The following is a 15,256-nucleotide window of genomic DNA, read 5'->3' as shown; positions in this document are numbered from 1 at the left end:
AGTCCTTGTAGATAAAAAGGAAGACACTAGTGGTTGGTACTAGCAATGGTGGCCGACAGCTATAACGTCAACTTCGTTTTTTTTTCGGGTGCTGAAAAGTTGAACTTTTCAGCACTTGTTTCGAAAAGTAACACTTTTCAACATTTTATTGATTTAAACGATTTATTGACAAAATACATGAAAATTCGACTTAAAATTTCATTCAATGGGTGTTTTTTGAAATTGCAAAAATGTTGTATGGAACTCGTTGCAAAACTTGATTTTTTCAGCACTCGTCGTATTTATCCAACTCGGTGAACCTCGTTGGATAAAGGTACGAGTCGTGCTGAAAAAATCCTCTTTTTGCAACTTGTTGCATAAACTACTATTTCAATATTTCATCACCGCCATCTTGGATTTAACAATTTTGTATAGTAGTTTTAGGGGTCAAAATCTTTATTGCCTTTGCAAGGAAAAAAAAATCATGATTCAATTATTCAAAGATTTGATTATCCGAAATGAAATTTCTCCCTTCGGATAATCGAGTCTGGACAGTAGCAGTAAAAAACCACTTCACTCAAATAAAAAAAATTCTTAACATATTCTGATGTAGGATCTACTTTCAGTCAAGCAAAACTTTTTTTATCAGGAGCTTTTCTATAGATACCGTTTTCTTTCTTACATTTAGGCGAATAAAATATAAAAGGTTGCGTTTGAATTAACCATTTTCTTGGCTAGGCCCCTTTGAAATGTATTTTAACTGCTAGCAATCCTCAAGTTGGGATGTTGAATTTTTTAGAAAAGTTAATTTTTACAAACATTTTCATTGAGATTTGGAATTGTATAAACAGAGCTGAAACTTTATTGAAGTTCTGCATTATTTTTTTAAGCTAAATGAAATAAATAAAATTTCAAATTAAATTTAAAGCCCTCCCCCTAAGTCCTTGAAGTTTGTATGGGAAAAACGCCAAAATGTATCGAGAAAAGCAAATGTTTCAGTTTTTATCTGTAGAAGGCGCAATGACTATCAATTTCTTCCCAATTCTCGGAACTAAGATCTTTATTAAATTTGGGGAAAAAATCCCAAAACACCTTCCAAAAATTATCATTTCTGCGTGAACGGCTCTGAAAATGATTGAAAAATGTTACTTTTCGATACCAGTGCTGAAAAGTTCTAGTTTTCAGCATTGCAGTGCTGAAAAGTTAATCTTTTCAGCATTAGTATTGATAGTACTAATTTTCTACTTGGTTTTTTTTTGAGAGAAAAGTAGGCTGTTTCGTCGCTCGAGAATGACAGGAAAAGTGATAATAAAAATATTTTTTCGAGAAGCTTCAAATTTCTATGTCAATAGAAGTCTAATCAACTAAAAACAACTTGAAATGGCTTTTTTCACTTTGATAATCATATTAGCATTTTTGGATTCGTTCAAAAATATATATATTTTTTGTAAAATTCCTATTTACAATAGGCGTCATCCATAAAGTACGTACGCTCTTAGGGGGGGAGGGGGGGTTGGTTACCGTAGGTGTGACAAGATGTGACCAAGGGGGGAGGGGGGGGGTTTGCGAGACTGTGACGTTACGCTAGGTTGTTTTTTATGATTGCATAATATTAATTCGAAATGTACACAATTAAATTAAATCCTCGTTTCTAAAATTGTTTGCTTGTTTGCAAATTTCTGCATTTTTATATGACCCAACCTCACCCCCAGACCCAATGTCACCCCTGATGACGGTATCACATTATAATTTATTATATAGTCACATTTTTTTCAGCTGGAACTTCAACATTTTGCAAATTCTTGCTTGATAAAAATAAATGCTTTGAAAGCAGGGTGTTCATAAGAAAACTGCTATAAATGGTTTGAACTTATTAGATACAAAGCTGTGAAAAACATTTTTCAAGATTTTTTAAGTCTTGAATTTTATACCAGGTCTTCTAATTTTTAAAAGATACAAAACTGTTTTTTGTTTCATAATGTTTATTGTACAAAATGTATACTTAGACAATTTTTTTTTTTCATATGAAAATTGGCAAAAATACCAAAATTATGAGAGTTTAGACATAAAAACTATAAAAAATCCCATCGAAAACAAGGGGGGGGGGGGTATGTAAAATGTGACGTACTTTTTAAAGGGGGGTTCAATCTTGTGTGACAAAGTGTGACATAGGGGGGAGGGGGGGTTAATTTTGGCCGTTTTTTTTTGTTTTATGGATGACGCCACTGGAAAAAGTTTTTTTTTAAGAAAAAATAATTTTTGACAACACTTGGATATTTTGAATGATAATGATTGCAAAACATCTGGACTGGTGTCAAATTAATTTTATAACAAATGTTGGAACCATAGCTTGTATTTTTTTGGTAGTGACGTGTATTTTCAATTTTTATTTTTTTTATGGCGACGAAAACCCCGGGAAAACTAATAAAAGTATTTTTTTAAGCAATATCAAAAGTAAATCTTTTATAAAATATATTTCGATCCAGACTTTAAGTTGAACAATATTTGCGAGTTCTGGAAAAAGTACAAACAGATTTTTTTGCGATTAAAAAATGAGCTTTTGCTGTAATGAATTACAGTGGACTCTCTGGCTGTCGATCTTCTCGATAACAATATTGCTCCAGCTGTCAATAAAATTTTCAGTCCCTTCAAGAAGATTGCTTTGATTTTCCGTTCTATGGTTTGATAACTCCCTCTCTCGACGGTCCCTTCAATATCGACAACGAGAGAGTCCACTGTAATTGCATAATTGCTGAGAGGTCGATTCAACAACATCTAAATTATTTAACAACACATTATTTGGTTTATTTTTTTCAAATATGATTTTAGTATGAATTAGTTGCTTCACATTAAAAAAAATCATGGTAATATTACATCTGAGAAGGAGTAAATCTTTTATGTCAGAAAAAAGTGTAATTTTACCTCTGATGTAAATGTATAATTTTACCACTACCACAGTCTAAATTGGGGTAAAATTACATAATAAAGTAGTAGTTTATGTAACAAGTTGCAAAAAGAAAAAATGAAAAAATCAAGTTTTGCTACGAGTTCTATACAACGTTTTTTGCAAATCCGAAAAACACCCTTTGAACAGAATTATAGGACCAATATCCATGCATTGAGTCAATGATTCGTTTAAATCAAAAAAAAAAATGTTGAAAAGTATAACTTTTCGTAACAAGTGCTGAAAAGTGCTAAAAAGTAGAACTTTTCAGCATTTGTTTTGAAATAGTAGTTTATGCAACAAGTTGCAAAAAGAGGATTTTTTCAGCACGAGTCGTACATTTATTCAACGGGGTTAATCGAGTTGGATAAATACGTCGAGTGCTGAAAAAATCAAGTTTTGCAACGAGTTCCATACAACATTTTTTGCAATTCCGAAAAACACCCATTGAGTGTAATTTTAAGTCAATTTTTCTTGTATTTTGTCAATAAATCGTTTAAATCAAAAAAATGTTGAAAAGTGTTACTTTTCGAAACAAGTGCTGAAAAGTTTAACTTTTCAGCACCCATTTCAGCGCTGAAAAGTAGAACTTTTCAGCATTTATTTTGAAAAGTGTTGCTATTCGATTCTTTTATTTTTGGTACAGAAAAGTAGGCTATTTCGTCGTTCAAGAATGACAGGAAAAGTAAGTAGTTTCACGACGGAATTGCGAAAAACATAATATTCAACCTTCCAAAATTACACCTTTGAAATTTACACAATTTTACTGTCTTGTTATGAAGAATAGACGATGTAGAAATTTAAAACTAGCTAAAGCAAATTTGAGTTTCCATCTCAATTTATCATGGCAATATAATGAGTTTAAAAAACGCTTTCAAACCCCAATAACTCACCGTGAATCGCCTGCACCACACCGACAGCCAGCGGATGTCCCGGATTCGTTTGCCCATCGGCAATTTCAGTATAATGTCCGAGTTCTCGTGCGCTCCCAGTGCTGGTGGTTCCCTGAAATGACACAAAAAAAATCGCAAAGTATGAGAATGACCAAATCGTACTAATGGCAGCGGGACGTTTGTGGCAATAAGGAAAATTAAACACCCAGTGGCTTTTTTCTTGGTCACTTATTTGGACACAGCGTTGGGGGTGGCGGTGTCTTACTTTGTGTGCCACCACGTGGGACCAAATCTATTAAGAAGATTGGAGAGACAGCTGGGACTTCTTGCTGATTGGAGTTGAAAATGTGATATTTTATGAATATTTCTCAACGTTTTTTTACTTTTAATCTAATATTATTTTTTTTAAATCAATTTTACAGAAAAGACATCTCGAAATGATACAACAGTGAAAATACTGACTGATGAAAAACCAACATTTATCGCATTAAATATCCCGTTCCATTACTTGGAAATGTCAAAATCGATGACGCGGTGACTTGTTGAAACAAAAGGCGCAGCACAAAAACGGGGAAAAAGGAAGAAGACAAATCAGCTTAGTTTAGTTGGCAACTCTGCACAAGAGGAAAGCTAAAAGGGGGAAAAAAGGAGCGGTAAAGTGCTGCCCGGAGGGCCTTTCGGTACCATTTAAAAAGTAAGCAAAATTTAATGTTCGTCATTTGCTTTTTAAGCATCTCTTCGTTTTTCCTCTCGAATGGTTTTCCCGTCTGATTTTCCACCCGTTACGCTCCATCATCAAGTGTGTGTGTATATGTGGTGAATTGAGGAGAAGTGAAGAGAGAAGAAGAAGAAAAAACCCACACGACCGAGAATATGCTTTTTAGACAATTGGTTTTTACCCCTTTTTTGCGCCCTATTAGGGATGATTCTTTTTTTTTCATTTTTTCCTCCTCTTGTTCCACCCACAGTACTGGGAACTGTTTATATTCATGGGCATTTTAGTGCTTGATGTGATGTGTGCTGTGCAGCCCGATTCAGATTCAGCATTATGTTTGTGGGTTACTTGTGTGTGGTTCTTTGCTGCTGTGGCTCTGTGCTGTTTTTATAGATGTTAAGGTGAATGCATTTTCCAGGACACCCGCCGAGGGATTGAGAGTGATAGGGATAGAAGAAGAATAAGAAGAAGCAGAAGCATTAAAGTGGGTTATATTCCTCTGGGGTAATCTTGGGATTATATTTGAAGAGTGAATCGATTTGGATGAGTTTTTCGGGTTTAGTGATTCAAGTTCAGGTAGATTCCACTTCTCTCTGCAGATTTGTTCCATGTGAATTACTTTTTTTTAATTTGTTTGAGATATAATTGCAAAGTTTTCCGTTTCCGGAAAAAAATCAAACATTTCCCGGGGATGCTCGAAATTCTAGCGGCACTTTTTGGCAGCAATGATTTGAAAATGAATTGAAAAAATGATAAAATAAAAGAACTTTGATTTAATTGACTTTACCATTCTAATTGAACTAGCCAGCATTTTTAAAAATGTCTTCTCAAGTTTTTAAATTGCAATTCATGTTAATTTTTGTGATTTTATTAAAAGAATATGTTTCTAGTAATAAACACTAGAAGTTAGATTTTAAAGATAAATAGAGAATGTTGTGATGCGTGAATGTGTGTCTAATGGCCTGTCTACAATCACATAACTTAGAAAATTGTTCTTAACGTAGAAATTTGAATCCCCCGAAAGGGACTATCCATAAACCACGTGGACACTTTTTTGGGAATCTCAACCCCCCCCCCCTTTCGTGGACAATTGCCCATACAAAAATCTTTTTGTATGGAGCGTGGACAATCGCTTACCCCCTCTTAAAGTGTCCACGTGGTTTATGGATGGTCCCAAAGGAATCTGATCTTCTACATAGAAAATTACTATCTGACGCGAGATTTGGAATATTTCAAAACCTACGTTGTGTTGACGTTTCTATATCGTCGCCATCGTGCTAACTTGTCGTACGTGCATTTTGGGCCAAATTGAGTTAAGAACGCCATTTTGTGCAGCTCACAATGCCTCACCTTTTGACCTTCACAGATCCCCAAAATTCGATTTCAATCCTGAGATATTCAACAAAAACCGAAAAAACTCCGTGCATTTTTGTCACTTTACATATGAAAGTAGTTTCAATCTTGTCGTGCTATCTTGTCACTCCATGAAAATTGATGTAAGTGCGACAAAAGGCCAAAGGATTTCAGGCCAGGAAAGTCAGGATGCGTTTGTCGCACGTACAAGCTAGACTACCGTAAACATTTGTAATTATAACTCGACTCCAGCAACCAACTTCAACCAAACTTTGGGACAATGCACAGAATGGTCAGCCAAACAAAACGTGTTTGTTATTGTTTACATTGCATGCTATCGTTTTTGTTTATTCAAGGTTAAACATTAAAACGCGTTTTTCTCGGAACGTCAAAATGGCGGGTGCGACAAGATAGCATGACGACGTCGATATGAAATAAATTCAGGAAAACCAGAATTGGGATAAAGTTATTGTTTTCCCCAATTCCAGATGCTCCTTAGGAAGGTATACGACTATGACAAACAAACAAACGAACTCGCACTTTTTGTTCAGGGCCCCGGTGATGGCCTGATATGAGCTGCCGAACAACAGTTCTTGGATTAGTTTTCAAAAAGCCGTAAGAGCCATTGGTAAACAAAGTCCTTTTTACATCGGTATTCGACCTACTTATGAAAAACTAATATCAAAAACGCTCGAGATTGTTCATTTACACGTCCTTCAAGTTCCCTTAAACTAAAAATAAATGAAATTTTGTCTCATTTTCCAAAAAAACGAAAATTAGTGTCAGAGGTCAAGGTGGCTCTTACGGCTTTTTGAAAACTCACACGAGAGTTAATATGGCGTCGATTGTTTACCAACATGAGATTGTTTGAGGACGAACTGAAAAATTTACTTTTTGTAAAAATTTTTATCGTGTTTGAAGTTTTGGACTGAGACGAGTTTTTGACAGTTTGCCTGCTTTGTTTGTTTGCCTGCATTTGTTAGCAGAAACGTCAAACTTTGGCAAACTGTCAAACACGAAAAAGTGCGAGTTTGTTTGATTGTTTTACAAAGTCTAATACCTCCTTTCCAAGATGAAATAAACTTTTATGCGTATGAGCATTTCTTGAGAAGAGTCATCGATGAAATCCCAGAATCAGTAAAACAGAAAGTGTACATTTGATAGCATAGAAGTTTTTTCTGTTGTAGCAGCAGGTTTATGATGATTACACAATAAATATTATCACCGCCGCTGCGAACTTCAACGTTTTATGACCCTCCTGAAGATCTGAGGATGTTCAATTTTTTTCTGATATGGTTATGTAGACATTTTCAAACAATGATTTTAAGAATATAAAACTTTCAGAAAGAAATCAATTTTTTTCTAATAATAAATTTAAATTATTCTTCGCATCTGTATTCAAAACCATAATAGTAAAATAATAAATTCAAATACGTCATTTTCAAAAGTTAACCTCGATTCCGTGTCATCCTCTGAACTCGGTGACATTTGTCCTTGGCGCAAGGCTTCGTGCCCTCTGTCCTGTTTCGTTCGCACGTCGGTCTAATCGATCATTATTTAATGAAGTGTAATCTCCGATATAGATATTTCGGAGCTTCGTTCCGGTTGTTTTCCCGCACAGATTACCGAAACACCACCCCACCCCCACCAGCATGTTTGGAACAGGGAAAGTGAGTTTGGTGGGAGGTTTTTTTTTAGTTGAGGGGGAAGGTTGTGTTGTATCTTTTGTTTTATGTTTGAGTTCAAAATAGCAGTTTTATATGTCATTTGACTTAAACCAACTTATAAAAATATGCAATTTCGTCAATTCATTCGTGATTGTATCACACCCTTCACTCAAATGCAACAAACAAAAATGTTTCAGTAATTCTCGAGAGTGTATCAAAATCGCTACACCACCGCAAACATTCTTCCCGCGTTCCGTCACGGTATGTGGCATGAGTCGTTCGGGGGAAAACACAGCAAGCTGGCTGGTATTTTGGCCACAATGAGGTTGGTTACCCTATGGCCTAGAACACACGAGGGTGGCGGTGGCTATCATATGGCTATCAATGGTTTCCAGTTTTCGAAGGGGAAATTCGAGTATTTTAAAACTTGACAAGGGTGTCGAATCCATTTGGTTGCACAGTGATAGTAGGGTAAAGGCACTGATTTTTAGGAGACTTTTTTGAAGTTAGTATATTTTGTATTATATCAAAAAAAGGATTAAAAAAAATTCAAACTCCTTTTTAAAAATCTAAGAAATTCTTAGTTGTCAACGAAAACGAGGATTTAGTCAGTTTTATTTGATCCCTAAAACACTTCCACAATCAACCCCTCTGTATTATTTGGCAGTTTCATCCTCGCGAGAACAAGGGAGATCTATCCTTCAAAACACTGTACAAAAGGGCCGAGGGGCTGAACTACTTTGGCGGCAGTAGCGGTAATACTCGACAATCTGTTCATTATAGAGATTGATCCGTTCTGCTCGTTGGAATCACCGCCACGAGTGGGGTTGGAAGCTTCGGGGAACGATAAGTACTGGGAGTCGGATTAACGTGATGGACCAAGAAGACGAGGGGGAGGACCTGTTGATAGATTGGCTTTGGCGCGGGACGGTGCGGAAAAGTTTTGCTTTCCAGGAGGTTCCACCTTTTTGATGTTATCAAAGTTTGTTTGTTTGTTTGTCTGAATGTCTAAGGATTTTCAATTCGAGCTGAAAGATCGCAGATACAAATTTGAGTGCAGTCTTGTAAAGTGATTTTTTGGAAACATTTTTCAATTTGGAAAAAAAATTGCTTCAACTTCATGAATAAAATCACTGCTGAACTCTGACCTATTCCAAAATTACCATGGAAAAAGCAAAACTGTTGATGAATGGAGGTCGCTTCCATTCATCGCCATCGAAACCGCCCGTAATGAATGAGCTGATTGAAGATGAAACGATTTGGGTGCCATAACGACGGTGACGACACCCGCACACGTGCGTTGACATGGTGAATCAGTTCAAGCTGCTGCCATCATTGAAGGTTCGATGGCCTTCGACGGTATTGATTTTGAATGATGTAGTTTAATTCATTGCAAAACGCTTTGAAAGGGGTTTCTATTTGTGGAAACAATTCCACAAAATTGATTGGTAAACACAACATCAAAAGCACCGCAAATAAGTAGAAAGCTCATAGCAATTTCATAATTATTTCCACCTGAGCTTTTTCCTGAATCTACCAACGCATTCAGAAAAGTTGATCTCATTCTCGGGCAGTTTTCCGGGTGGGGAGAGCAAACACCAGCGAGCAAGCGGCACAATCGCCATTAATATTCATGACATGCCAGGCTATTATTGTTGACAACTATGGGCAGGATGCCAATCCGAGGCCACCCCGTTGCATAGAAGTTCCTCCAAAGAACAGGAATAGCTCATTATTTTATCACTGTCATTAACAATTATCATTATTGCATAATCACGCTATTATCCTTTTTCATCGGTCGAACGTGCCCCGGTATTTATCGATGTCCTTCTTGCGTCTTCACGCGATGTCTCCGGATAATTGAAACGGGACGTGTTGTGAATCAGCGATAATTATACCTTGGACTGGGAGTCAAAGGGATTTTTTTTTGCCGCTCGAATCGATACGCAAAAATGGCAAATATATGCTTCTAATAATGCCAAATTATTATCCCATAGCGTATCGCATTTCTATTAAATTTATCAAATCACATAAAATCAATTTAATGAAGCTGCCGGGAAAACATACTACTTCAAACGATATGGCAAAACTGCTTTTCCCCCCTCTGTATAGATTGTAGCTCATACGAAAAGCTGAAAAGCCACTGGGATTCGTGCAACTTCACTAGGAAAGGGGAAGTTTGATACATAGTTGACATTATCAGAATTTTAAATTCAAGCGAAATTTAATTTTTTGGCTAAACCACCCCGCAGGTTTCGCCGTCGTTATTTGTTTTCCCCCCTATTTTTCATTTTTGTGTGCGTGTGTGTTTGTTGTTGGTACGGTATGTCCACGCATCCTTTTTCCCCTGTAGATTTTGTGAAAATTAATCCGTTCTCAGAATCTTCTCTGCGGTAAACACTACGCAGTATGGCTGGCCGGTTTAATTTTTGTAATACATTTTCGGGTGTTCTTGGTTGTACTAAAATTTTAATTATCAATATTTTTAGTTCTTATTAGCTTGGTTAAGGGGTTACATACATGTAAATCGGCGAAAAAGTCAGAGGTTGGTATGAGCACACACTTCAAATCTGTTTTCAGGGCATAAAAATATACATTTGCATCAATTAACAAAACAAATTTAAAGACATTTGGATGTATCATTAGGGTGTAATATCAAAATCGATTTTCCAACACAGCAATTTTTCAGTTCCTTTTGGGGTCCTAAACAACTCCCCAAAGTTTGGGAACGATTGGTTTAGTCCTCACTTTGCGCAAAGCGATTCATTTTTCCATATAAATTTGTGAGGGAAAAACCATTTTTTGGATTTTCGGATATTTCATAAACTGAAGAGAGTATGGTGCTAGTTTGTCCCTGAAAGAAGATACAGCGTCCTCAAAACTCGTCTAATACGTGATTTTCGAGCAAAAAACACGTTTTAGACGAGTTTTGAACACGCTGTATCTTTTTTTAGGAGCAAGTTAGCACCATACTCTCTTCGGGAAAGTTGTAGAGCACCTTCCAGAGCATCCGAATATGAATCCGGTTTTAGTACAGCGTGAAACGTGGATTTTATAAATATCACAATCCAAAAAAATAGTTTTTCTCATACAAATTTATATGGAAAATTGAATCACTTTGCGCAAAGTGAGGACTAAACCAATCGTTCCCAAACTTTGGGGAGTTGTTTAGGACCCCAAAAGGAACTGAAAAATTGCTGTGCTCGCTAAATTTGGACAACTTTATTTTTTTCCATACAACCATATTACACCCTAATGTATCATTGCCAAGATATAGCTATATGAAGTTAGCAGGTACCAAAAACGGGTGCCACGATATCTTAACACTGCTTCAACCAAATCGGCTCAAAATTTTGGTGAATACTCGTTGAATCGATCCCGTGTGCATGACGAAGGCCGATTTTCAAAAAGTTTATTTAAAAAAAAGATAAAAATATTTTTGTGTTTTTCATAGAAAAAATCGACAGTTTTTGATTTTTGTACTTAAAAAAAAGCAAAATTTAAAAATCGGGCTTCGTCATGCACACGGGATATGTCTAGAGAGTCTTCATCCCAAATTTCAGCCAATTTGGTTCATCCTATCTCGAGATATCGTGGCACCCGTAAATCAACTCGGTGTTTCGAGAAAAACGCTCAGAAAGTTTGACAGTGCGCGTTGCGCATGGCAAAGTTTTGAGCATGAATCGTCTGTAACTCAGTTTGTTGCGAACGGCGAAAGTCGGGAGAACCGGGCACCGGGTTCTCAAACGGTCCAAAGAAAAAGTCCTTAATTTAGGCACGTTGAAACTGTAAAATTTATTACAATTAAAATACACATATATTCACAAAATTACAATTACTTACAACTTCGGTGTTTTACGCAGCTGAGGCCAGGATAATTAATCCATCAGCTGCGCCCGCACTACCGCTCGCTTCGAATTGTTGTTTTTATTTGATTCTACTTTGAGCAGTAGCACGGGCACCGAGAGTTGCAAGCACACACAATCAACGATGCCAGATTATTTTATGAGGGATCTGTATTTTCTTAAAAATAAATCTGTATTTTATCTGTATCATGTCGAATTCAAAGCCATAGAAGAATTTTTTAATTTTTTAACAGCGAGTTTAAGCTTTTTAATCAAATTAAAGTATAATTCAATTACTAAATTGTTGAAATTTTTAAATATGATCATTTTTTAAAAATCTGTATATACAGATTTTTGTTATTTTTGAGATCGAAAAATCTGTCAAATACAGATTTATCTGTATATCTGGCATGGCTGCACACAATAGAACGGAACACAAAGATCTTCAGCAGCAGTGTCCGAGGGGCGCGTCACTCTGCGTTTATACGCAACACAGTTCAATCATGAAATATCTTCATGAAACTTTCAGGAGCGATTGAAAATCATATTTTTTTGCCGATTTCATAAATTTTCTGTAATATGACATTTTTTGATTTTCTACATGTATGTAACCCCTTAATTTAACTAATTTTAAAAATGAGCTGAGCTTTTCAATTATTGATTCATACGTATTTGCACGCAGAAAAATATTTTGTACGATCAGCCTGTACGAGGTTTGATTCAACAAAAATGTTGATGAATATAATCAACGCCAATTTTGCGTTGAAACAAACCTTGATTTTCTCAATTCCACAAAAGTCTATTGTTGTTTTGAAAAAGTTGCTTTGACGTTTAGCGTTGATTTAACAAAAATCTTGATTTTTAAATCAACGAAATGTTTTGTTGATTCAAATATGCCTTATTTTTCTGCGTGTGAGATTTTTTGAAAAGCTTATCTTTTTTTCAAAAAAAAAAAAAAAAAAAAATGAGATGTTTTAGAAATGTCATAATCTTGTAGGAAATTGGCTCACCTTTCCAGAAATAATTTTTTTTTCAAGATTTTATACACTCGCATAGAAACATCTCATATTCTGAAATTCTTTTATGCTTGCAAGTTTGTAAGAAAAATTAATGATTCTCCTTGGGTGGGATTGAGCCTTCCATACTAGATCGCTTTCAAAGCCTACTTTCTGAGATTAGCATTCTTTGCTTTTGCAACTAGCGCAAAATACATTTTAGAAGTTTGGAACATTTTAGATGTTTTTTTTGCAGTGATTCTTATTTAAAATTATTCGGGGAATACGGGGTGAGTACAATTTTTATCAATCTTTTCGGCCAGTTTTTGATATGTTTATGACTTGAAATATTTATACTAAACCATGAATTCTGTCTTGTTTGGAGGCAAAATCAATTCAAAGAATCAATTTTATTTGATTTTTCCCAAAGTAATCAAGATCTAGGGAGAACGACTGTGATTTTCTGGTCAGTATTCTCGGTTTCATCTGAGAGTTAGAAACATATTTTTATCGAATTTTTTGACCAATTCTCTACAAAATGCAACCCTTGGATTGAAAAAAGGAAAAAAGGGGTTCAAAATGAAGGAATGGTCCACACAGAAAAAAAGTTGAATTTTGGAATGTTGAAAATTTGGTAGGTTGAATATTACCTCTTTTTTTGAGTAATATTACATCAAAAATGTGTAAAATGTGAACTTGAGAATATTCATCAAAAACTGATGAAAATTCATCATTTTCTGGGGTAAAATTATTTTTTTTTACACGAAATATGTCACCATTTCCAGATGAATATTACCATCATTTTTTTTCTGTACAAATTGCATCAAACTTGGGATTTCCCTTTTCTCTTCTCCAGTGTACTTGGTTCACGTTGAATGATCCATACCATTCTCTAGTAAGAAAGGTAAAAAGTGAAACAGTCCGAAAATTGCATGGCATATCCGATCAATGCCAAATTATTGCAGAAGCTCGTTCATTGGCTGGACTATGTTCTGAAAAATAAATTTCAAATAAAAATAATTGTTAACACTCGGGGATATTTTTTTCATATCGTAAGTTGATTAAACAGCAGCAGTTTTTCAGCCAAAAAGTCAACCTTGATGTAATTTTGGATAGTTGAAGGCTTTCTTACTGAAAAAATGCAAAAAAAAAAAATTAAAAAGTGTTTTAGCATTTTGCGATTTTTACTCCGACCTCTACCGGTTTTGATGAACTGAGGCGATGCTGCTCAAATTCAGCACCAAAACCAATGCTATGTCAACTTACCCTAACAACTCTCTTTCATAAATTTTCCCTTTTACAAATGCGAAAACAACAACAGTAGCAGCAGTAGCATCGATATTGCACAGAGGGGTGCGTTTTTCCGGATTTAGCACTTTTTGATCTAATTTTGTTAACGAGCGTTACGAGATGATGACGGTGATGAGGACGCTGCTGCTGCTGCTGACGAGTTGGAGAGTTCGGGGGGGGAAAACTCGTGAAAAGTTTGGTGGTGGGTGTGAGAGAGAGAGAGAGAGAGAGAGAGAGAGAGAGAGAGAGCGGTTGAAAGGCGTATCCACCCGAAAACGAATGGAAATTTTCATTTGAGTGGGTGGTGGGAAAATTTCGGGGGAGGGGAATCGTTTTGTAAATGCATTCATTGCGTAACAGACTTTTTGTGTGAGCGGCGGAATATATTTTATGAATATAATTACACGGTTTTAAAGGTTTTGCTGAGGGGGGGAGTCGTTATGAAGTGGATCATGGGCAGATTGTTACAGGAAGGAAGGGAGAGTCCTGTCAGAGCTTATTTGAACGATGATGCCGTTAATTATAATTGATCACCGTGATGGCGATTCAATTGAGATGAAACTGACGGTTATGGATTTGAAATTTAAATTTTGACGTTGAAAAATATATTTTTGCCGTTTTCCGTCACATTTTAAAACAAGTTTATAATCATAAACGTGTCACGTATCTCAAATCATGAATGAACGCATAAAATTCATTGAACGTGTCAAACAAAAGAACCCCCATCCAAGCAACACGAGGAAATCACCATTCACCGGAAATGGATCTTCACGTTCCAACGCCAGCACCCTTTGCTCAAAGCGCCCTGTCCAACCTGGCAATTCCTGATAATGGACACGTGTGTGCGCGCTGCCGTTCCGTGACGTTGAATGGCTGCCAACGCAACCGACAGCAGCCTACTTTGTGACATTATTGTCTTCTGTCGTAGCCCCATGATGGCCAAAATCGTTCGTTTGCTGCGATATGATAAATACGACAAACGTTCCGAAATGCAGCAGGAGCGTAAAGCAGGTTCGCAGCAGGCCATGATTCATTCATGGAATACGCTTCACTAAAATTTGTGAATCAAAGGCGACAATCGTGCGTCAGACCACGCGTTGGTACGACCTTTTCTGAGATGTACACTTCAGGGTTGCCTTTTCATCAACTATTTTGAATAAGTGTAAAATTTATTTGAAGAAAATCTGCTTTAGTTTTTTTTTGCAGAAACTTCAATTTTTGAAACATTTTTACCGGGTCATCACCCTGCCCAACACTTCCAGACTCACCGGCGTCGTCGGCTACCCCGGCCAAATCCTCTTCCGGGCGGCCAACACGCAATATCTATCAAAAAGACTTTGTCATCAGACTGTGAAGCAATAGGAAAACCGGCGCCCATGCCGACTGCTGGCTTGAACCGTCGTTGTTGCCATGGTCACTGCTCGGCGGCGCCTACTACGGTGATCTAGATTCGCCTCGTTTTTTTTCGGGCCCCCCGAAGGAAAACTCGGAAAATTGAGCCAGGAATTTGCGCCTAATGCACTTCATTGTTGATGCCACGTGTCGCACGTCGTCGCCGGCAGGGAAATTCGTTTA

The 15,256-nt window shown here is 36.5% G+C and overlaps 1 protein-coding gene across 2 annotated transcripts in view; it reads right to left on the bottom strand.

Annotated features, from left to right (window-relative positions):
* The window catches only part of LOC6035215 (protein Skeletor, isoforms B/C), a 54,650-nt gene that overhangs the window by 9,351 nt on the left and 30,043 nt on the right, over positions 1-15,256 (bottom strand). For both annotated transcript variants that reach the window (XM_038261428.1, XM_038261433.1), the window contains exon 4: positions 3,817-3,928. In XM_038261428.1, the coding sequence (XP_038117356.1) occupies positions 3,817-3,928 (112 nt within the window). The remainder of the gene's footprint in view (positions 1-3,816; positions 3,929-15,256) is intronic.

This window comes from Culex quinquefasciatus, chromosome 1 (assembly GCF_015732765.1).
Source record: "Culex quinquefasciatus strain JHB chromosome 1, VPISU_Cqui_1.0_pri_paternal, whole genome shotgun sequence".
Lineage (NCBI taxonomy): Eukaryota > Metazoa > Arthropoda > Insecta > Diptera > Culicidae > Culex > Culex quinquefasciatus.
The sequence above is the reverse complement of the archived record's forward strand: the minus strand, read 5'-3'. Positions and strand labels throughout refer to the sequence as shown.